The 25,425-nt window shown below is 44.2% G+C and overlaps 1 protein-coding gene across 2 annotated transcripts in view; it reads right to left on the bottom strand.

The window, feature by feature from the left end:
* PDE7A (phosphodiesterase 7A) overlaps positions 1-25,425 on the bottom strand; it is a 1,104,576-nt gene that overhangs the window by 533,373 nt on the left and 545,778 nt on the right. For both annotated transcript variants that reach the window (XM_085605526.1, XM_085605527.1), the window contains exon 7: positions 3,300-3,395. In XM_085605526.1, coding sequence (XP_085461652.1) covers positions 3,300-3,395 — 96 coding nt within the window. The remainder of the gene's footprint in view (positions 1-3,299; positions 3,396-25,425) is intronic.

Here is a 25,425-nt window from a genome sequence, read left to right as displayed (position 1 = left end):
CACGTCGACGTGGAGTGCTGGGAAAGAAAAGTTCAGTGGAATGCTGGTGCAGGGGATATTCACAAGGTGAGGAATCCACTGGCAGATGTATCCATCAGAACCACCTCTATCACACCTTTCAGTAACAAGGTAAGAACTTCCTGCTGTAAAAGCAGTAAGTGGTCCTCTGAGCACCAACCCTGGCGAGGAGGGTAAGGAGGAGGGAAGAAAAAAAAAAAGGGAGGGTGTACCCTACAAGATTTAGAACCCAACGATCTGAAGTGATCGATTTCCAATCTTGTAGAAAGTGGGACACCCGACCTCGTACCGGACCCACATGTTCTAAGATTTGGGGGGGGGGGGGGGGGGGGGGGGGATCTATAACTGCTCTCCTGAAGTACCAACGGTGGCGGGAGGAGAAGTAGAGGAGGAGGAGGATTGCTGCCGAGAGGATCCCCTAAGACGTCCTTTATTTTTCCCTCTGTACAAAGGATTCTGCTGCTGGCTCTGTGGAAACTGTTGGCTACCATGAAAGGAAGCAGCCCTTTAAAAACCATGATACCGCTTGTAGACGTATCCCCTAGACTGCGTCTGAAGGCCTAGAGACCTTGCAGTTGCTCTGCTATCCTTAAAACGCTGCAAGGCAGAGTCAGCCTTAGTTCTAAACAGTCTCAACCCATTAAAGGGCAAATCCAGCAGAGTCGCTTGAGCATCAGGAGAAAATCCAGACAATCTAAGCAAAGTTTGTCTTGTCGCCACAAAAGACCCCATCACACGAGCCACAGAGTCAGCAGTGTCAAGACCCGATTGTATTACCTGATAGGCCGCAGCTTGAGAATCTAAAAGGGCCTCCAAGAAATTGTTGTGATCCTGTTCAGGCAACTTTGGAGCTAGCTGCTTGCCTGAGTCCATCAAAGCATGGATATACCTCCCGAGAAGACAGGTAGCATTAGTGGATTTTAGAGCCATACTCCCAGAAGAAAATACCTTCTTTGCCGCCTGCTCCATCTTTTTTGAATTCCTATCCCCTGGGATGGTAGAGAAGGAACCAGAAGATTGCTTCAAACAAGAAGCCTGGACCACCAAGCTTTCCGGTGACAGATGCGAAGACAGAAAAGCTGGATCCCCAGGAGCAGGCCTGTACCTTCTGGAAATGGAACGAGAAAGTGCAGGAGCAGACAAGGGCTTCTGCCAAACCTCAAAAATAGGCTCCATCAAAGCCTCATTAAAGGGTAGCAGAGGTTCAGAGGCTGTAGAAGGTGTATTAAGAACCTCAGTCAGGATATTAGATTTTACCTCCGCTGAAGGAAGCTGCCTTACTTATTACCACATAAGGAGAATGTCTTGCAATACTTCAGCCTTTGGAGATGAGAGATCATACTCAGGAGAGGTATCCAACCCTCTGGCCTCCTGTAAGCCCTCAAACTCGTCCACAGACTTAACAATCAGAAGGTGAGGAATCCATAAGCAGAAGTATCCATCAGAAACTTTCAGTAGGCTAGGAATTATTTTCGTTACGCGCTGTGCAAGTAACCAGTATTCCTTTACTCAGCATCTTGTGCACATTTGAAAATAAATGGGTTTCCTTCATACCAATTTTTTTATTCCTTACATTTTACAATATGACATGATGCATGGTATGTACACAATGATCAAGCATAAGCTGCAGCTCAGTTTTTGGTTTTGGACAGCGCATTCTTTTGAAAACCAACAAACGCTATATACCCCTGTGATCAGAAGGGTCTGACAAACCGAATGGAATTTTACTTTAGTAAATCGCCCACTGGATAAAAAGATTAGATGAATTAGTTATCATCAACTGCTATTTTTTTTGACTTATTACTTGATCTAAACCATGGTTACTCGCAAATATTTCCCTGGGTCCACAAAGTATGGTCTGTGGTGTGACCAAGGGCCGCACTGATGTCAGCTGGTTGGGGTAGGGGGTCCGAGTGGTTGTGTAAGGAGGTCTAAAAAAAGGTTAAATAAACGGGCAAGCATTTATTTGCAGGTCAACTAAAGTTACAGGACACTGCCGTGGTTACTGCATTACTAAATTTAACCTGCAAATAAATGCTTGCCCTTTTATTTAACATTTTTTCTGAATATTAGGGTTCAGCAAGTAAACAGCAACACGTGCTGCTGTCACCAGAGGGCCACATGCAAGGGTCAGGAGTGCCTCAAGTGGCCACGGGCCTTACTTTGAGTATCACTAATCTACACGGTTAGTTTTTTTAAAATAACCCACAAGTAATCTACACTAATGACCCGCTGTTTAATTCAGAATTATCTCTTATCAGAAGTGTATAGCTTTCTGCTTTACCCATAGGATTCACATCTATTTCAACTACATACAAACTGTTGCCCATCCAGTTATATTCCGATGTACGTATTTGTCTAATTAGTAAACAAAGTAAAACAAATAGCCTATAGCCTGTAAATGTATTAAATGTTGGATAGAAAAAAAATAGAATCTCCAAGAAGGTCGAATTCACAACAAACATGAAAAATCAACTATCAATTACAAAACTGCAATAATGTTCTTTTATAACTATTTGCTCTTAAAAAGATGGGAAGATGGTGATCTGAGCACAGCAAATCTTTCACAAATCTATTTTCAGGAAAAATACACTATAGTGCAGCATCTTTATCGCATTATAAAAAAGGTAGGCTGGTAGGGAATAAAAAAAAAAAAAAAAAAAAAAAAAAAAAAAGTATATTTGGCCTGGGTACCATTCGTGTGGAAAAAAGTTGAGGGATAATCACACAATTAGCTCAGCGCTGGGAAGAAAAAGTCTCCGCAAATAAGAGGTTAAGTGACGCCTGGACAACCCCTGAAAATCTGGTTGATAGCATCCAGGCATGCCTTTTGAACACTGCACTGGTACCAATAGCTTTGCTCACACAGCCATTGGTGTCCAAGTCAGCACACTAGGCATACTGTATCATGGCCATCATGTAATGTTAGAACCAGTACTGCAGGTAAGGAGTTAATACACTACTTGAATTACCCATTAGAAATGAAGGAAAGTTTACATGAGAATATTACTATCGGGATGCCATCAAACATGAAGTCATAATTTGGGGTCTTACTGCCATTAGACTACTACTATAAGCTACTGCGGCTATTTAATTTCTCAGTGAAGCTCTCCTAGGTTGAAGGAAAGCAAATGTACTAAAAAAAAAAGCTCAAAAACAATTTAAGACTCAAAATAATACTAAGGGATTAAAACGGGTGTTTATCAGAATAAACCTTGAGCTATCAGAGAACGATTGGGCTTTGTTCATGTGTCTAATAAACAACATTTTACGGTTCTTACCAAAAAATGAACGAAGCTTCACTATATCCAAATGGAAATGTGTGATAAGCCCACAATGGTTGAAAAGATGGCACATCATGGTCACCAGGCTGTTTCCTGAGAAAGAAAGATGAACTATTAATAAGACTGTATAGCCCACATTATATTACAAACAGTAGCTTGTATAAAATTCAAATGTAATGTCTAGTCCATTGCACATTTTAAATAAGCATGAGTAATGTTCGCAATTTACTGCATTTCTATTTCATAGGGAAAACAAATGCACTGGCAGTACTGTTTGTAGCATGCAAGCACTCATAAAAGACCTTAGCTACACTGGACACTACTTTGTAAAGATAAGTGACTTAATTAAGATGCCAAACTCTACCGTCTATACAGAGCACATAAATCTATGCTGGCAGCCAGATATTAACAAAAAGGAGATAACAAGTTGCACTAACTGATGTTCCTAAAGGTACCGCACATTCTGCATCCACAAGTGTGGGAACGTGAATGTGTGTACGTGCATTGGTAATGCATCGGTTTCGCCCAATAATAAAGAGCTGTTTTCATCAATCATGGTCCGGGAGAAGGAAATAGCTCTATGACAGATAACGAGGGAAAGGAGAGAATGTGGCACAGCGTCCAGAGCTGCTGACTCAAGAGCTGAGGATCCCGGTTCGAGTCTCAGCATTGGCACCGCGCAACATCCAGTGATTCTATGCAAAACACTTGATCACTGCGAGTGATAAATTGTTACATAAAAATGCTGCAATGGTAAAAGCAAAATTTTATGAAAATAGTTTCACCAAAGTGGATGGTAACAGTATTTGGGCAGCGGGAAACTGATAAGAAAAGCAGAAGGTAATGGTAACAAGCATTGGTAAATGCAAGAAAATATGCTACAGCCAGTAGAAATGGATGAAAGGTAAGTAGAACACACAGGAACCAATGAGAAGCCAGGAAAGAGGAGGCGGGATGCAAGTCCCTTTCAAGGTTATATTAAAAACAATAGATTTCTCAAGCACAGAGCAAGCGCTGTACAGGCGAAACCTAAAAAGCAATCTACTTTGTAAACTCTGTAAAACTTAAGGGAATTTCTCAAACAACTCTACAGCCTTTGCTGATCATAGATATCCCTGTGGCTAAACTGTCAAGGACATGATGGGACTTTGGCAACTAGGATAACAAAACTTTAAAGCTATCATATTCATCAGGGACTTTGAAAACATTTACCCTGATGCAGCCACTATTATCCAAGGTTAAAAAAAATGCAACCTTCATTCTTATTCTTGATAAGATAAGCTTCACTCTGGAAATCCAGATGGATCACTGATGTGGAATTGTTTCCACAATCTAGCAGTAGATGAAACGAAATTTGGCATAAAATATATTTAGGTTGGTGCATTACATCAAAACAGAGCTGATCCAGAGATGGAATTGGAGTCTTGGTCACATTAAAGAAGGCACATTTTCAACCACAAGCCTTGTCTGAGGTTACGAAAACACCTAAAGCATGCATTCATCACTTTATAGGTGTTGTATAATTGTCAACCTTATGATGCTATGAATATGCTGAAAGAATAACGTGAAAAACAAACCCACCACTGTGCCTTGGGAGTAAAGGGCAGTCAATTAGATACTTCGGATCAAAGAGCTCCAATGATAAGAAAAAGGTTATTTATAAGTGGAGTGGGCCAAATAAATTAACTGTAGTAGTTTAGCACAAGGAAATCTAGAATGACCACATGAACCACTTAAAAATATACCATGTGAATTACTTTAACAGGTGGTAAGATAACACATAATTAAAAACATTTTGCAGAAATACAAGTTTAAGATGAAATAGTCCTATATTACTTCTGGAAGCCCAGAAACTAAACAGCCTGTGACAACTCTTCAAAAGAGTAAGAGGACTAAAATGTTTATTAATTTATTTGGTAAAAGATGCCCGGCTTGGACATTAGGGTGGAACATGCAGTGCACAATTTCTTGCTAGTCCAATCCCAAAAGCAGTCCCCTCATAGGTCTGAGGCCTGGGCATAAGGATGTCTAGTCATTTGCCATTAACAATCTATCTGTCCAAAGCAGCCATTATGCTGTGATGAGTGCAGCAATGTGCAATAAACTGCAAGTAATCATCTGCTTCACTTTTGAAAATGCCAGTTAAACGTGCAAACCTTTCTGACACATTTTAATTTCAAAGGCAAACAAATGGTAAACCGGAAAGGAAATCCAGTTATGCATTCAGTTAAGTTGCTCCATCAGACCAGTGTCTGCACTACAGTGAACTTACTGGAAAATGGTTGACTGTCATCCTTAAGTATACAAGCCTGTAAATTATACAATTGAGGCCTTTGCCAAAAAGGAAGTGTGGATTACAGAGACAGGTTTGCCCATTATTATTAGGGTACAAATTGTTGAAATGGCTGGAGGGCAGTGATTGGGTCCAGATATGACTCACTGGGGTTTGAAGAAGCATACAGTTTAAGAACTAATTGTCTATACAATAGGAAGGTAATCCATCCATGTTCCTCACACATTCTGGCATGTCTGTGGGTACCCTCTGGCTTTATATATGGGTATTTGCAGCACTCTACAACAGTCTAGCCCCATCCTCCATTTAGCCGGACCAGGTGAGTCTGACCACCACTGTGTGCCTTTTTAGCTAAGACTAGACCGGATACCAAAAAATCTCTCCATACCGATCTGTCTCCATGTCATCTAGCATATTTACTAATGCTGTTTGCAGGGTCAAAACGATTTGAAACTCCTCTACTTCTAATAATGTCCTAGCCACTTTTTTTCTGGAATCACTGAATCACCATGCATCTCAATACAGTGTAGAGAAAAAAAAAAATCTCCATTCGCCAATTCATGTTTGACATTTACAGTGGTCTTGCCCTAAAAGCAGAAGGAAAAATATAAGAGTAATTTAACACAAATTATGCCAACGTTCTTCTGCCTCTCTGGTTTTATACCTTTTGGCTGCCAGAAGAATCTTTAAACGTTCAAACAACCTGAGCGATTTTATTTGAGCTGCACTGGCTTTAAGGAACATGTTACTTCCCTTTGGTAACACTTTTTGGTAGAGGCAATTTGGCTGCAGATTCCTCACCTTTTGAATATTCCCCAGTCATCAAACTACATCTGGAAACTTTTCAGCAGTACCTCTATGCACTGGTAGGTGGTGTTGCGTGGCTCCACACCACCATCATTCTTCTCAGGAAATGACATGCAAGCCCTACAATGGCGCCACACACACAGGGACGTCAGTTGCTTTTGAGATGGTTCGCAGTCCCAGACACAGAGCGTCAAACAAATGGGAGTATCCAGGATGCAGATTGCTGCACATGGGATCTTATTACTGTACGTAGTCCAAACACATAACTAGGAGGATGAGAGTGTCGGTGGAGAATCTGCAGTTAAATGGTGTATGTAAGGGTTACAGAAGGCAAGAAACTAGTTCTTCTGATAAGAGAGTTCTATCCACAGATTCCTCACCTTTAGAATACGTACCAAAACAATACTTATTTAGAGGTAGGCAAGTGAATAGGCTTAAACCACAAAGTCCTGCAGGACAGAGCAGAGAGAATGCCCTTCTTGGAGAAGTTGAATGTCCAGACGATAGTGCTTTGTGAACTTATGGAGGGAGGACCACGTAGCTGCCTGGCACATGTCTAGTACAGATACTCAGTGATAAAAGCAGTTCTAGCAGCTTTGGCCCTGGTAGAATGAGCACGCAGTACTTCTGGTGGCTGCTAGTTAGCCAATGCGTAACAGAACTTAATGCAGAGCATGATCTAGAAGGAGATGGCCCTCTTCTGCATTGCCTTGCTTTTTTTTTCTTTAGAGAACTCCCAAAGAGATGATCCTCCACCCAGGGTTCTTTTGTATGATTTATGTAGAAGCTCAGTGCTCTCTTGCATTCCAAGTGATGGAGTCTCCCCAGTTTGGCTGGAAAGAAGAACAAGTTACTTACCTTCGGTAACGCATTTTCTGGTGGATACAGCATCTGCCTGTGGATTCCTCACCTTATGAATATCCCCTGCGCCAGCATTCCACGGAAACTTTTTCCTAGCTCTCCATGCTGAAGAGGTCGTCACAATGCTATGGCTCCCCACGCGGCTCCACGTGACGTCACTGGAGCCATAAGAGGGCCACGTCGGCGCGATGACGTCAGCTCCACCCATTTTTTCCGTGCCACTGAGACGAAACGGGCGGACCGACCATATAGACAATGCATACATAATACACAGTATTCACACACATACAGTGTAAAGTGAAAAAAGTAAATGATCAATATGACTTGGGCCCGGTCTTGGCGAATCTTCCTCAGAACCTGAGGAATCAAAGGTATGGGAGGAAACGCATAAAGGAGTTGTGAGCTCCAACTTAACTGAAACGCGTCCCCCAACGCCCCCCTGCATCGGAAACTGGAGACTGCAGAATGACAGGCAGTCCGCATTCGAGAGTGGCAAACAGGTTCACCGGAGGAGTCCCCCACGTCCGAAAGATGTGTCGAAGTACCTCCGGATGAAGCCTCATGGTTGACGGAGAACTGCCGACAGACTGTCCGCACGCACGTTCAGCACCCCGGCCAGATTTGCCATCAAGCTAATCTGATGGTCCTTAGCCCAGGACCAAAGTCGCAAAGCCTCTCTGCAGAGACGGTACGACCCTACTCCTCCCTGCTTCTTGACATACCACATCGCAGCAGTGTTGTCCGTCAGGACTTGTACCGACTGACCGCGAAGGAAAGGGATAAAGACCTTGAGCGCCAAACGTATCGCCCGCAATTCCAGAAGATTGATATGAGACAATCTTTCCTCTGGAGACCAAAGACCCTTGATCTCCAAATCCCCCAGATGAGCACCCCACCCTAGGGTAGAGGCAGCCGTTATCACTGGCCACCGAGGGAGGAAGATGAAAGGGCTTTCCTTGTGACCGATTGCCCTCCACGCTCCACCAAGACAGATCCGCTGCAACTTCTCTGGAGATCGACAGACTCCAAGATCTCCATTGTGCCGATACCACTGCCTGCGGAAGCACCACCGAAGCGCCCTCATGTGTCAGCGTGCATGGTTGACCAACAGTATGTAGGAGGCGAACAGACCGAGCAGGCGTAGGACCTCCAGAACTGGGACAACCGCTCCATTGTGGAACAGAGGGATAATTTCCTGAATGTTGAGAATCCTTTGCGGAGGAGGAAAAGCTCGACACACAGTGGTATCCAGTACTGCCCCTATGAACAGGTTGTGCTGAGAGGGCACTAGGTGAGACTTGGGCACATTTATCGAAAAACCGAATCTGAGCAACAGCTGAGTTGTTACCTGCAGATGACGACGCACCATCTCTGGTGACTCTGCCTTCAGAAGTCAGTCGTCTAGGTAGGGGAAAACCGGGATCCCCGACCTCCTGAGATGGGCAGCCACCACCGCCATCACCTTGGTGAAGACTCGAGGTGCAGTAGTAAGACCAAACGGAAGGACCGCAAACTGGTAATGTTGCGAGCCAACCATAAACTGGAGATACTTCCTGTGCGACTTCAGGATTGGGATGTGAAAATACGCATCCTGCAAGTCGATGGACACCATCCAGTACTCTTGTTGCAGCGCCTGAAGAACCTGCGCTACCGTGAGCATTTTGAACCTCTCCTGCTTGAGAAACAGATTCAAGATTCTGAGATCCAGGATGGGTCGTAACCTGCCATCCTTCTTGGGAATCAGGAAATACTGGGAGTAGCATCCCTGACCCCTTTCCTGCTGCGGAACCACCCCTATTGCACCTTTTTGCAAAAGGACAAGCACCTCCTTCTGAAGAAGTAAATGATCCTCTGTGAAAAACACTTGGCAAGGAGAGTAAGGAGGAGGGAATTCCCTGAAGGGAAGGGCGTACCCTTTTTCTACCAGGTCCGAAGTTATCGATTTCCAACCTTGTAGAAAGCCGACCTCCCACAGGACCTACACGATCCAAGATGGCGGATCTAGGGCTGCTTTCCTGCGTTACCAGGAGGGGCTGGGGAAGTAGAGGAGGAAGAAGGCCAGCTCCACGAAGGGGACCTCTGCCCTTACCCCTATAGGATTTGTACAAGGGTTTTTGTTGCTGTTGAGGCGGTCTGTAACCACGAAAGGAAGACCTTCCGAAGCCACGGTATCGTCTATAGCCAAAACCTTTCGTCTGAGACTGCAGGCCCAAAGACTTCCCCGTGGCCTTACTGTCTTTAAATCTTTGTAGAGCAGAACCAGTTTTATCTCCAAAAAGTCAAGAGCCATCAAAAGGCAGATCAAGAAGGGCAGCTTGTACATCGGGAGCGAATCCAGAAGACCTCAACCACGCATGTCTTCTTGTTGCAATAGATGAACCCATCACCCCGGCAACCGAATCCGCCGTGTCCAGGCCAGACTGAATGACTTGGCGAACCGCAGCCTGAGAGTCTGCCAGCACCTCACTCACATTACCCCTATCCTCCTCAGACAATTTAGGAAGAAGTTGTTTGGCAGAGTCCATAAGGGCATGAATATATCTACCTAAAAGACAATTGGCATTGGTAGACTTCAGAGCCATGCTAGCCGATGAAAAGACCTTCTTTGCAGACTGTACTAACTTCTTGGCATCCCCATCAGCAGGAGCCTGCGGAAAAGCGCCTGCGGACTGCTTGGAACAAGATGCCTGCACGACTAAACTCTCAGGAAAGGGGTGGGATGAAAGGAACACCGGAACCCCTGGAGCAGGTCTATATCTTCTGGACACCGACCTTGAAACTGCAGGAGCAGAAAGTGGGTTGCGCCATACATCAAGGATTGGCTCGGTCAATGCTTCGTTGGAAGGAAAAAGTGGTTCAACCACAGAGGAAGGAGAATGAAGCACCTCAGTAAGTAAATTAGGCTTATACCCGGCCATAGGAAGCTGCAAATCCAAGCGTTCAGCAGCCTTCCTTATCACAATATGGTAAGGTGCAACTTCTTTCGAGGGGGAAGCCTTCTGAGAAGCAAAGTGCCACTCTGGGGAAGTATCAAGTCCACTTGCCTCACACAATTCCTCAAACAAATCCTCTGTATCAAACTTCCCCTTCCTCCATCTCCTCAGCCTGGTACTGTTCCTCCTCTAACAACCTCTGCGCTTCTCTCCTCGAGCGCATCTTCGGTTGCGGCATCAGCAGCGCCACACGCGGTGTCGATGGCTCCGTGAGCTGTGTCAAAGGAGGATTCCCTGTAGCAACCGGCGCCGATCAAAACCGAGATGTTTCACGGGATGGAGCCTGGGAGTGCCCGTACGGCGTCAACACCCTCGGAGCTGGAAACTGCCAGGATGGCGTTGTCAGCATAAATGGCACAAAGGGGGCCTGAGGATACTGGTGAGGCACTCCCAAACTAAAAGCCATAGGACCCATGGGACCCAAAGGTGCTCCAGAGGGGTACGAGGCCCTGGCGAACACACCATACATCGCATTAAATAAATGCGATGGACCCGAACCTGGCGCCGGAAATTGTGGGTACTGCGCCGGTTCAGGATCCAAACGAGGCACCTCAGGAGCCGGAGCCGCCTGAGCCATAGTTGGAGCCACAGGAGCCACAGGAGCCGAAGGAACCTCATCACCAGTCGGATTCGACCCATCCTCTGGAGTCAGAGAAAATCTCGGCAACGGTGACTGCTCCGGAGTCCCTTTGTAAGATGGAGAATGAACCGGAGTCACCTGAGGAAACACTGAAGGCGAGACAGTCCTTTACTAGACGTCGCTGGACTGGAGAAGGTGACCTCGAAGCCACAGCCTTCGACGATCAGCGCCGAGATGCATGCCGCTTATGCTTTCTCTTGGAACCATGCGACGTTGAATATCGCTCTTTTATGACTCCTTTTTTCTTGCCTTGGCCATATACAGCTTGGCCTCCCGCTCCTTCAGAGCCTTCTGATTCATCTTCCTGCAAGAAGAACAGCCCTCGACATCGTGGTCAGACGACAAGCACCAAAGACAGTCGTCATGCGGGTCAGTAATCAACATATCTCCTCCGCATTCCTTACAGGGACTGGACGAGGCTAGGGGCTAGAGGTCATGGCCGCGAGTATTGCCCTGCTGACTGCTTGCGTGAAACCTTTGGTAAAATACTCCTCAGTAGAGCTGTTGCGTATCCGTAAGCCTGTACTTCAGGGCTGCATGGGAGGGGAAGGATGCCTATTGGAGGGTCCTTTTTCATGTCGGAAATGTCAATATCAAGCTTCTGCTGATCACTTGCAAATCGTACCGCATGAAACACCATTTATAACTACTCTCCCACATGACTCTCGTAAGAGTCGTAATCTTCTCTGCAATATTAGATCGCTGTCTAAACATCATAGTGAAGTGTGGGATATGATTGCTTCAACTCAGCCTGAACTTTGTTATCTGACAGAAACATGGCTAAAACCGCACTCTGTCCCAGCCATCACATTAGGGATCCCAGAGGGCTATAAAATAGCCAGACTTGACCGGCCTGCCAAGACAGGAGGAGGCATTGCCATTGTGTATAAAAATAATCTATTAGTAACCATCTTAGAGGAAATGAGTACCCCAGACTTAGAAATCCTTGTATTCAAAATCAGCTTTTCCAAGAATATTTGCTATAAAGGGGCACTGGTTTATCGACCTCCCGGACCTTATACCAGCTTTAACATCTTGTTGCTGGAGATACTGGCCAGACACATTGACACTGAGAACGAGTTTTTACTTTTAGGATACTTTAACATGCACTGTGACCTCAAGGATAATGCCGAGGCACAATCTTTACTAAGTGACATGTCCGTGTTGGGATTAACTTTAATGAATATAGGTCCTACTCACTTGGCAGGACGTACTTTGGATCTCATCTTCTCAAACAAACCTAATACCCTGCTATGTGGCTCTTCCACTCAGGTCAATTGGACAGATCACTTTGTCTTGGAATTTTTTACCTTACATTAAGGTAAAGCCCCCCCTCAGGCATAAGCCCTTCCCACTAGGCGTAGACCATGGCACAAGATTACTCCAGAAATATTTCAGGAACACTTTGCTGGATGTCCCATTTTTCCTGGAGAGAATGTTGATAAAGCATTGGACCGTTATAATCGGGCGATACTCCAGGTGGTAAACAGGATTGCTCCTATGAAAACCTATAAACCTCGTCTAGTCCGTAAACAAGAGGTATGGTTTACGGAACACATGAGATCTCAAACAGCAGGCGAGGAAACTAGAAAAGGTGTGGAGATTGACCCATGACAACATGGATAAGAATCATTTTTGGGCAGCTCTTTCTAAATATCACAAGGAAATTCGTAATGCCCGGAAATCCCACATACAGTCCCTTCTTTTAGCTGCAGGAAATACCCCCAGGATCTTATATCAAACTTTACACTCATTTGTGAAACCAGCAGCTTGTGAAACTCTTGAATTAGCTTCACAACAACTTTGTAATGAAGTTGCTCAGTTTTTTACAAATAAAGATTCATGACGATATTTTAAATTCCTATCTACCCATCATTGATGATATTCTATCACCTGTGGAAAAGGAAAAAGAGATAGGAATCATGCATCTGCAATCCTTTTCCCCTATCTCCTTGATTGATACAGAATGTTATCTGGGTCAGATTAAAAGCGGAAGTCCCTCAGATATTATTCCAGCCAGAATCTTCCCGATTGTAGGAAAAAGTATGAGTCCACAGATTCAAAGTCTCATTAACCTTTCCCTGACTGAGGGGCAAGTTCCCGGGGAATGGAAAAAAGCGCTGGTAAGGCCCATTAGGAAAAACTCTTCCATTCCCTGGACTGACTTATCCAATCTGAGGCCTATCTCACTACTCCCTTTTTTAGGGAAGGTTATAGAGAAACATGTTAACTAGCAGGTTTCACAGTACATAGAACAGTTTGGCAAGCTTGACAGTTCTCAGTTTGGCTTTAGACCCAGACACAGTACTGAATCCGCTCTGCTATCGGTGACAGATGACCTTCACATGTATCAGGATCGAGGGTATTCGGCGATCCTGGTACTGTTGGATTTATCGGCGGCGTTCGATACAATATCTCACAATATCTTAATCGAACGTCTGACCGCAATTGGAATTGAGAGCACAGCGTTACCCTGGCTAAAGAGTTTTCTGTCTGACCGCACCCAAACTGTCAGCATGGGCACATTTCGGTCGACAAAAACTCATATCACCAAGGGGGTGTCTAAGCCCTACCTTGTTCAACATCTATGTGGCACCCCTGGCTAGCATATTGAGAGACTTTGGGTTTGTCCCGGTCTCCTATGCTGACGATACGCAGCTCCTATTCCCTTTTAAACAGCTTACAGACGAAGTGAGGGTGGCTTTCTCAGATGGCATGAAAGCTGTTGCAAATTGGATGAAATCTAACTACCTCCAATGCAACGTAAATAAGACCGAAGTGATGCTTTTTGGGGAGGTTAGAAATCTGTGGACTTCAGAGTGGTGGCCATGTGAGCTTGGTCAAGTACCTGAACCCAAATTGGTCGTAAAAAACCTAGGGGTCCGTCTTGATCGTGAGCTCACCTATAAACATGGCAACTGGGTTATCGGCCAATGCTTTCATGTTATTGGACTCTTACGCAAAGTGTTTCCACTATTACCTGATTCCACTAGAAAAACTTTGGTTCAGGCACTAGTGTTGAGTCGCCTGGATTACTGCAATGGACTCCTGCAGTCAGCCAACCAGTGAGACCTAGCAAAACTCCAGGTGATACAAAACACTCCCTATAATCCCACTCGGCTTCTTAGGTCCAGTAGCCAACTTCGACTTAAAGTACCTACCATCAAGAGGAGCAGACAAGGTGGGAAAGCCTTGTCTGTGGTAGGCCCGACACTATGGAATAAACTTCCTCTTGAGCTAAGGCAATGTTCTGAATTCTTGGTTTTTAGGAAAAAACTCAAAACGTTTCTATTTTAGTAACTCATCAACCGTTTCAGTTCTATACGTTGTATTGTGCTGAGCTGTTTCCTTCCGTCTCCTGTAGCTGCCAACTTTTCACTCTTCTTCTTTTTCTGTGCGCAGAGATACTCTTATGCAAGAGTCGATTCTAGCGCGATATAAATCCATAAATAAAGCCAGACTTCCTCGTGGCCGACATGCCAAAACAGAGAGAGATACAATACAAAATACAATGTATCCAGACAAAAGTATGGAGAGTCCCAGAAAAAAACGGCTAGCATCGACAGCACGTAAAAAAGGGAACGGATGTCATCACGCCGACGTGGCCATAGCATTGGGACGACCTCGGCGTGGAGAGCTAGGAAAAAGTTTACATGGAATGCTGGCACAGAGGATATTCATAAGGTGAGGAATCCACAGGCAGATGTATCCATCATAAAGTGGTGTACAGTGGGTGAAAACAGAGAACCTGAAGCTCACTCACACACCATTGTTATAGCCACAAGGAACACTGTCTTAAGTGTGAGGAGCAGAAAGAAACTGTTGTGAAGCAGCTCAAATGGAGTGTACATCGTAAAAGTGAGGACTAACTAAAGGTCCCACAGTGACATTACAAAGAAGGAGGGAGGAAACAAATGTTGTAACCCTTTCAATTATTTGCACTACTCACACTATCTATAAAAGGGGTGGCTATTTTAAAAGACAAAAGGTTTAACTGCACAGTGATTAAAAAGCAGGCTGATCAATGGGGACGCTGGGCGTTAGCTCAGCTTGATATATGGGGCAAAAAATATGTGATTTGCGCTGTATATGGCTGTAACGTGGATGACCCCTCTATTTTTGAGTCTCTTAATTCAGAACTGTTAAACTGGGAGGGGGAAAAATTGGTTATGGGGGATTTTAATTGTGCCATAGATTATAGTATAGACTCCACTGGGAAAAGTTCTAATTTAAGAATGCGTAAAACTCGCGGAGCAATCCTACAAATGATAAGACTCCAGTCTATTAAAGATGCTTGGAGATGTATATATCCTTCAATACCAGGTTATACTTATTACTCGGCTCCTCATAAATCATACTCTAGGATTGATATGGCCCTTGTGTCTGATAGTCTACTCTTAACATCAAAAATGGAAATATGCCCTCGGGTAACCTCTGACCACAATCCTATTTTTTCTTTTCGGGTTAAAATTGAGAAAAAAGAACTTAGGCCATTTTCCTTTCCTAGATACTTGCTGAAGGATAACGAATATTTGGTATATACCACTCACCAATTGGAGGAATTTTTCAAAACAAACGCTGGATCTGCATCCCCAGTAATTGTGTGGGATACTATGAAAGCGTATGTTCGTGGCATTACACAAAAATATATTTTCTTACAGAATAAAAAACGAAAAAGTGAGATGGAGACTTTGGTATATTATTTGCGAGTTATGGAGAGTCAACATGTGGAAGCAGTTAAAAAAAAGGATTTAATGGCCCAGGATAGGGTGTTTTCTTCACTAATTGACGCAAGAATTTTAGTTAAACAGTTTAAGGGATAAAATGTCTGCTAATTATTGTAAGCATCGTCTAGAAAAATATGAATATGGGGAGCATATAGGACACGTATTGGCATATCAGACTGCAGAAACAAAAGTGAAAACTAAGATTAACTCTATTAAAGGAGTAAACGGGCTAATATATACTGAATCCTCAGATATCCTGGAGCAATTTCTATCATTTTATCAACAGCTCTACTCCCTTACATGGGCCTCTAATCAAGATGAGGTACTATGCTACATCAATAATAGTGATCTTCCAGTGGCAGATAGTGAGAGAACTGCTACTTTGGATGAAATGGTTTTGATGGAAGAGGTTGAGGCGGCATTACTAACATTACCTACTGGGAAAGCTGCTGGCACTGATTCACTTCTGCTGGAATTCTACAGAACCTTTAAGAAGACTTTGCTCTTGCCACTTACTAGTGTAATACAATCTGTAGCTGTTAGTGGAGAGGTGCCGACTTCATGGAATCAGACACAGATTGTGTTCTTTTAAAAAAAGGATAAACCACCTACTGAATGTGGGTCATACCGGCCAATTTCTCTTATTAATGCAGATGCAAAGATATTTTCAAAGATCTTGGCAACCCGTTTAGCTCCGCTTATGCCGGATCTAGTTTCTGAAAGACAACACGGATTTATACTAGGGAGGGATACCACTGCTCACGTGAATATGGCTATTGGAGCATTCGACTACGCAGAGCAAAGGAAAATAGATTTTGGAATGATTTTATTAGACGCCGAAAAAACGTTCGACCGTGTAAGGTGGGAGTTTTTATGGGCAGTGCTATCTAAGATTGGTATAGGTACGCAGTTTCAATCTTGCATACAGGCTTTATATTGTAAGCCACAAGCCAATCTCTCCTATATGGGATCCCGATCAGCATCGTTTAGGATTTTATGTGGGACTAGACAGGGTTGCCCTCTGTCTCCACTACTTTTTGCCTTATACATAAAGCCATTTTTACGTACCTTACAATCTTGTGCATACATTAATCCGCTGGAATCGGGTACTTTCAAACTCAAACTAAAGGCATATGCTGACGATATAGCGGTCTATGCAACTAATCCAAGTGAGGCTGTGATGAGGATTAAGCAAGAAGCTGAGAAATATGGTAATGTTTCAGGCTATAAACTGAATGTTAATAATACTCAAGTGCTTACTACAGCCGGGATCCACAAATCAATTCCTGGGGCATATACAACCGTGGCCTATCTAGGGGTAAAGATAACAGCTAAAGTTAATCAGATTATTGACCTTAATTATGTACCACTCTTACAGGCGACTACTAAGTTGTTCAAAGTCTGGCATAGGCTTCCCTTGGGACTGCTTGGCAGATGTAACTTAATTAAAATGAAAATACTTCCCAAATTTTTATATCTATTTCGTTCAATTCCTTTGAAAATTCCTAATACTTTTTTTTAAAAACTTGAGGGTATCTGTAGTAGCTTTATATGGGGCTATAAGAAACCTAGGAGGGCAATTGAACTACTTAAATGCTCATATGAACAAGGCGGACTAGGTTTCCCGGACTTCAAAATGTATTTTTGGGCCTCATTTACCGGACGTTTTCGTTGTTTGTTGGGTTTGGACCAGACAGATTCATTCTTTAAGTTTATTTTAGGTAATCAACGGGATATGTTTTTGTATGGAATAAATGACCCTAATTACTTCAAAAGAGTTAAGTTTAAGACTGTGTATATTTGGAGAGCTATGTCTTCTAAGTGTAAATTATCAATATTTCATAACAAATGTCCATTGTGGGGGAATCTTCTTTTCCCCCCGAGGTTTTTCAGGATCAGGCTGGTAAATCTTGGGCTAAGTATGGAATTACATGTTTGGGCGAGATTTATAATGAGAAAGGAATCAAATCATTTGAAAATTTGTGTCTAATTTATAACTTACCATCACATTTTTTTTTTAAATATTTGCAAGTAAGAGACTACTTGACTTCAAATCTTGGGACAACTGAGTTTATGCAGTCAAACGTTTGGGATTGTATATATGGAAGAAAGACCAAATCTCTAATAGGGCTGATGTATACACATTTACATGGTTTTAACTTAGAAGGTAGCAAAAAATTAGCCGAATGTTGGAGTCAAACTTTGGGCATAGCGGTCTCACCCAGCATGATCAAACAAGCATTAGGGAATTTGAAAGAGTCGGTCCATTCTGTTAATCTGCAACTTCAGCAATTACGTACTGTTTGTATGTTGTATTATACACCGGCTAAAATAGCTAAATGGGCCCAAGGAAATGTGATGGGTGATAAAAAATACTGCCCTAAATGTGGATTATATGCTGCTAATTTACTACACATGTTCATATCATGCCCAGCATTGACGGTTTTCTGGCAGAAAATGGAATAACTATTACAGTCTAAACTTGGGTTGGATCAACCACTTACTGACTTAGAAATTATGTTGAGATATAGGGAGAATAATCCAGCTATAGCACGTCTTTTTTCAATTCTGATGGCTTCTGCTAGATTAACTATAGCCAGGGTATGGATTTCTCCCACACCTCCGTTGGTTGAGGATTGTTGGGTCATAATTAAAGAAACTTATGGTTTAGAGGCTGCCCTAGCAAAGGCAAGGGGAACTCGTTCTTTACTCAAATTTGAAGTACTGTGGCGACCTATGTCTTTTTGATTATATAACTATATTACTCAAGTATTATATGAAACTTTGTTTATATTGTCCTCTTTGACTAATTTATGATTGTTGCTCTTCTTCTCCTTGTAATTCTCTTTGTTCTTTTGATCCATTATTAAGGTGATGTAAAATTCTCTCTTTTTTTATGTTCTTGTATTATAGTACACGTGTCACTTGTGATGATGAAAATAAAAAAATTCTAAAAAAAAAAAAAAAAAAAACCCTTTCAAAAATCGCTGAACAGGAGACTTAAAGAGGCCTGATCATGCAACGGAAAAGAAGCAGAAAGAGCCAAAAGGCAGCCTTTAACTGTGGTCTGAGCAAGGACAAAACAAAACGTTGGATTACTTGGCCTGGAGGAGGTCTATCTGCAGAGTACCACACAAAGCCACAAAGTTATCCATGCGACAGGCGGATACAGTTTTGTTGAGGGGCCCCTGTCTGCTAAAATACCAGCGACCACCTCAAATGGAAGGTTGAATGTGTTTAAGTGACGCCACTCAATCTCCAAGCATGAAGGTGGAGATTGAAGGCCAGAGTGCAGAACCCTGCCCTGCTACTGCGACAGCAGATCATTCGGGTGGACAACCTGTTCAGTGGACAAATGCTCATGCCTAGGATTCCTGGATACCATACTAGGATGACTTGGGCCGGGTCAGTCCTGGGAGAACTCTGGGAAGAAGTGGTTTTAGCGAAGGAGTCCAGAGTTCCACTTGAGGCGGAATTGGTCTCCAAGCAAGACAGAACTTGGAAACTACAATGTGCAGAAGTGCTGACATTGCATGCTCTCAGAGGTGGCGAACAGATCGAGTCAAGGTCCTCTCCATTCCACTAGGCTCCAACGGCTGAGCTCATCTGACCTGGCAATCATTGATCCTGCAAAGTGTTTCACCACCAGGAATTTTTTCTTGGTGGTCCAACAGTTTCTAGAGGCACAAGGCCTACTGGCACAATGTCTGTTACCTCACTCAGTCCAGTTTGCTGCGGTGGTGTTGTCCATGACCACCTCTAGCAGCCTCACCTTGATGGACTTAAAAAAGGCTTTCAACGCCAAGCAGATAGCCCTCAGCTCCAGAAGGTTGATATGGAGTCAGGACCCCGCCAAAGACCAGAGGCCTATGATCTCCACCTCTCAGATATCCACCCCATCCGAGTAGGGATGCATAAGTGGGGGAAGGGAGAAGGGTCTGCCGCTGACTTATTTACAGTCCAGTAACCACTACTACAGGTCTTTTGCAGTCTCCTCCAAATCCTGGACATGGTAAAAGTGATCCCCCTGATGTTAGGCCCAGTGAGACTTCAGGTCCCATTGAAGGGTATGCATATGCGACCTGGCAGGCTCTAACTGAAGCTGCTGGGACTGATGGCCTCCTGCATCATTCTGAGTCAAACTCACTGAAATCCAGGACGGAGGTTGAAAGTTCGAGATCATAGCCTGAAGGTCCTGAACTCTTTCCTGGAGGAATGCCACTAAACTGAACTGTGTCCAGAACGGCATTGATGAATAGAGCACCCGAGAAGAAGTCAGGTGTGACCTCGGTATGTTAATGGTGAACCTCAAAGATGACAGGAGGTTGGCCATAGTCTGGAGGTGGCAGTCGACTGCAGGGGAGAGCCCGCGTTCGACAGTCATCTAACCTAACCTCGGAATGTTTGCTGCCACGAAGGCCATCACTTTTGTGAACACCCAAGGGGCATTGCTGAGACCAAAGGGGAGCACAGTAACCTGCTAATGCTCCAATCCCGCCACAAACTGCAGGTAGCAAGATAGGTCTGCAGGGCGGGCATACAGAAGCAGGCTTCCTGCAGGTCCAATGCAACCATCCAGTCTCCGGAGTCAAGGGCAAAAAGAGCCGGGCTTAGTGAGCGCATCTTGAAATCTTCCTTCCGGAGAAAGGCATTGAGAGGGCGCAGGTCTAAAATGGGATGGAGACCTCAGTGCTTCTTGGCACTAGAAAATAGCAGGAACAACAAGCACTTCCTACTTCTGGCATGGGACCCTCTTGATAGCCCCTTTGGCCAAAAGGGCTTGCACGGAACAATGGTCCTCCGTCAGTCATTGTGGTGATGGTGGAAGGTGTGGCTACAGCGAAAGGAAGAGTAGGGCATATGGGACCTATTTGCAGGACCCCACCGGTCTGGTGTAATAGCTCGCCAAGCTGTAAGAATTGTACCCGTGTCCCACCAGGTGTCTGTGCTCCACTAAGGGCACGCTAAAGGCGTTTGGCAGGCGGGGCTGCAGAAGGGGCTGGAGATTGGGCATCATGCTGACCTTGGCCGCAACCATGAAACTGCTGGGCGCCATGCTGTGGTTGGATAGGCTGGCAATATTGGGAGTCTCTACCAAAGCTGAGAAAGGATCGTTTGGCCTGCTGCCATTGGCGAGGTGGGGCAGATATGCCTAGTGAGCGGCTCATGGTCCTGCTCTCCTTGAACTGCTTGAGAGCAGAGTCTGCATTATCAGCAAGTAGGACGACTGGACATCACCTGAGACACTGGTGGACAGCAGCCAAGGGTGGCGGCAAATAGCAACATTGGGTCGGATGACCTGCCTGATGGAATCGGAGCTGGTCAAGCTATAAAAATTAAAAGCATGGCAGCTTCCCAGTCATCCTGTATTGCATGGGCAAGTACACATCAGATACACCTGGGAGGACTTGAGTCACTGAGTCCCAAAAGACTTGGGAAGAGCATACAGAACGGACAGCCAGGCTGCTGGAAGAAAAAGCTTTACAAAAATCTCCACTCGCTAGGATTCCCTATGAGGTGGAGTGGGTGGAAACGTGTTGAGGCTACTCCTTCTGGTGGACGCCTGCCCCACTAAATGTTCAGGAAGGAGTACTAAGACAAGAACACTTGGCCACCCTGGGAGGGCGATGACGTCTCCCTATTTACCTGTTGACTGGGGGGCCGGAGTAAGGCTCTTCCTAGGCACCTAACACGGTATCAGACAGTATCTCATTAAATGGCAGAAGGGGCTCAGGAGAGGTTTCCCTCAGCTGAAGGGCTACCATTAGAACATTAGTTTCAACCTCCAAAGTGGATCGTTAGAATTCTCCAGTTACAGTTTTATATAAAGCCCCAGTGGTCAGGATAAGATTGGGCGATATAGTCACCTCCCCTATAGCTATCTTGAGGGGTACTTGGCAGGGGTGTCCATTACCCCCCCCCCCCCCCCTTCTATATGCCCTGGTGGCTGAACCCCAGGCATGTGCCTTGAGGGAGTACTATGGACATAGGGGGTGGCGCTTCCCTGCTTACCGCTTAATTGTCTCAGTTTACACTGACTACATTCTTCTTTATGTCTGAGACCCAGAGAGACAACTTACCCCTGTGCTCAATGAGGTGGTTCGCTTTGGGCAGCTATCGGATCTCAGCTTGAATTAGACAAAACCTATCATTCCCCCCCCTCTCCCCCCCCCCCCCGACTCCATCCATGCCCCCAGTGAAATTGGCCTTCCCACTACAATGGACCACATATTTAGTATGTTATTTAGGAATACATATTCATAAAGATCCAGGGATAGTGCTATCAGATAACTATGGAAAAGCAATTCATAGGCTTGAAGAGGAGATCACCCGATGGATCAGAGTATCTCTCTTTTTTTTTTTTTTTCCTCATTCGCCAATACCCATAACGTGCTGACCATCCATGCATTCCCCTTTGTCAATAGGCTATATACTCTCCAATGTTTTTTGTACTTCTTCCCAGAATGTCTGGATGGAGGGGCAGTCTCTAAACATATGATCCGAGGCCTCAAGCAATCTGCATTTTTTGCAACTAACTTGTGTACTTTTACTAATTCTTTATAATCTAAGAGGGGATAGGTATGCACGATGAGCCGTGAATAGATGGTTCCTCCTCAACCATGCTGGTTTAACTATGTTGAAGAGAATTTTGAAAGATTCCTGCCATAAATGATCACACTGTTCATTAGGCAACGATCCACTCGACAGCTCATCAGCCAGCTTAAATTCTCCATCGACCTCCTGTTCTATGGCCCAATACCAATAGGAAACTTCCTTTTTACCTGCTGGCCTTTCCACAAGCTGTTGCTCCAAACTAGTTCCTCCGCCTATGAATTTTTCTTTTTTGAGCTGGGATTGTACCCAGCTATGTAACTGGATGTATTTGAATCTTGAAAGGTCGCTATCCACTATCTTTTCTAGATCTTCCCATAGCATAAGTGTTTCATTGCTGATTAGATCTCCCCATAGTTTAATTCCAGCGTCTCTAAGTGGAATAGTCAGCCTATCGCTGAGGCATTCTGGGGAGCCTGGAGAATCCCAGAGTGGGGCCAGTTTGGAGAAGTAGCTAAGACCTGTCGCCTTCCTTAATGCTACCTATATCCTGGCAAAACCCTGCAGGAATTTAGGTTTGATTTTCTTAAAGAATTTTTGATCGTCAAATTTGTACATAAACCTTTCCGCTGGCAGCCTCGCCCCTTTCAGCATGGCCAGAAACATAGCTCCACTCCCTTTGTCACTTGGCGTTTTCAGCAACATACGAGAGTGAGTTGGAATGCCCAAGCATAAAATTGTAGATCAGGTAACACCAACCCCCCCTTTTCCCTCCTTCGTCTTAGTTTCTTCCATGCAATTCTGATAGACTTATATGCCCAGATAAAAGAATTGATTTCCCGTTGGAATTTTCCTATAGTATCTTTATCAAAATGGAGAGGGATTGTGTTAAAAAGGAAAGTGGCCTTAAGCAATCTAGACATTTTGACTAAATTGACTCTCCCCAGAATGGATAAGGGGAGATGTACCCATGACTTAATTTGTCTATGACAATCCCGAAGAACTCGTGATAGATTGGTATCTGCCAGTTTATTAATATCCTGGGTGATTGTGACTCCGAGATAACGCATGCTGCAGCTTGTCTGAAATGAAGGATTCGGGATATTCCAAGTCATGATTTCTGTCTTGCCAGCATTTATCTCATAGCCAGAAACCCTGCCGAATTTCTCCGCCAGTTTAATTATTTACCGGTAGGGTTCTGTCTAGATCTGCAGACAGAATCAAAATATCATCCGCATACAGGGCAACCCTTCTCTCCCAATCCCCGTATCTGAATGATTCAATATCGAGATTGTCCCTTAATTTAAGTGCAAATGGTTCGATAGACATGTCGAAGAGCAGGGGGGAGAGAGGGCAACCCTGTAGAGTTCCTCTAGTTATACCGAATGACTGTGAGACAGCCCTTTACCAAGAGCTTAGCCGATGGGGATTTATAGATTGACTGTATAGCCCGACAGAATGTTGCGCCCAGGTTGAATTTCTCCATGACTTCTGATAGGTAAATCCAGTTCAACCTATCTAAAGCCTTGGTGGCATCTAGAGTCAGGGCTGCGAGGGGTAGCGAACATGCAGAGGCAACGTCTATTGCACCGACCAGATCATAAGTGAGGTCTGCTAACTGTCGCCCTTTCACAAACCCCTTTTGGTCGGGGTGAAGTATATCTCCAGCCACCTTCCCCAATCTAGTAGCCAAAATAGTTGTATAGATTTTATAATCGGCATTTAGAAGTGATATGGGCCGATAAGACCCACATCTGGAGGAGTTTTTACCCGGTTTCAAAATAAGGACTACAGTAGCATCATTCCATGTTACCGGTGGGCTGATACCGTCCATAAAGATTTTGTTAAATAGGACAGTTATTGTTGGTATTAAGCTCTCTCCAAGTGAACGATATAGTTCTATTGGAAGCCCATCCGGGTCGGCCGCCTTGCCCCTTTTCCCATTTGCCAATGCTTTCCTCACTTCCTCTTGTGTAATGGGCTGCCCCAAATCCAGTTGTTTGGAGCTGGTAGTTGTTAGAGCGATATTCTCCAGCCAAGATTTTGCCTTATCGTCTGTGGAGGTCTTTTTATATATTTCCTGGAAATAATCCAGGCAGGCCTCTCCTATTCCTACATCTGAATAGATGGGGGTTCTTCATTACCCACTGAGATCTCCTTAATATGGTTCCGGAGCTCGTCTGCCGTGATCTTCCAAGCTAGTAATTTTCCAGCTCCTTCCCCATACTCAAAATGGGCCATCTTGCTCACTTCCCACCTACGCATAAGCCGCCCCAGAGAACCAACTCCATTTGTTCCTTCAATTTCCTTTTGATTTCTTGATCTTCCTTCTGACGGATTCCCTCTTGGGCATTTTGTTTTGTTTTCACCTTCCTCATTTCTTCCTCCAAACCCCTAATGCCTTCTCTATATTTCTTACATCTATAGCTTGCCCTATTAGTTATTATACCCCTCCAAAAAGCCGAGAGTATCCCAAACTGTCTTAATGCCTGCAGTTCCCAAGTTGATCTCTAAAAAATGGTTGGTTTCTCGAGAGAGGAAACAACTCATTTTCTTCTAGTAAGAGAGTACGGTCAAAAGACCATGCTCTGCCCGTTGGGTACCTAGGCGACCCCACCCTCAAGCCATTTACATTCCAGGATAGTATCTGCAGAGAATTCATTTAGGGAAGTACTCCACCCTCCAGGCCCTCCTTAAGGTGAAGCAGCAGTTACATCTTGATTTTAACCCATCAGTCAATCCTAACCGAACATAACCCATGATAAATATGACGAATTAGGTGTTTTATTATTAATTATCCCATTTGCTCCCATACCACCCACCCTACACCCCCCTTGGAGAACCCAACCCCTATTTACCTTGACTGGTTGTTTTCCAGATATGGCGTCTGTAGCCTCCTTTTCCTCTACCTATTTACTCCCGATATGTTACCCACCATAAAAAACACAAAGAAGGGTGCCCCTAGATATATGTTTGTATGCAAAACCCCTTTTCCCCCTTTTTACTTTTAATAAGAATATTTTTTTTCCGTTTTTTTTTTCCCTTCTCTTGCCAGTTTCCTCATTGTGTATATAAAATATATATATATATATATATATATATATATATATATATATATATATATATATATATATATATATATATATATATATATTACCTACTGGCGGTCGCCAGTAGGTAGTTATAGTTAGGACCACGTTTCCATAGGAAAACCTCAACATTCTATTTTGAATAACTTTGGCGCCGGTCG

Source organism: Triturus cristatus, chromosome 5_1, assembly GCF_964204655.1.
Source record: "Triturus cristatus chromosome 5_1, aTriCri1.1, whole genome shotgun sequence".
Taxonomy (NCBI): domain Eukaryota; kingdom Metazoa; phylum Chordata; class Amphibia; order Caudata; family Salamandridae; genus Triturus; species Triturus cristatus.
Note: the sequence above shows the minus strand (reverse complement) of the source record. Positions and strands in the feature narration are given on the sequence as shown.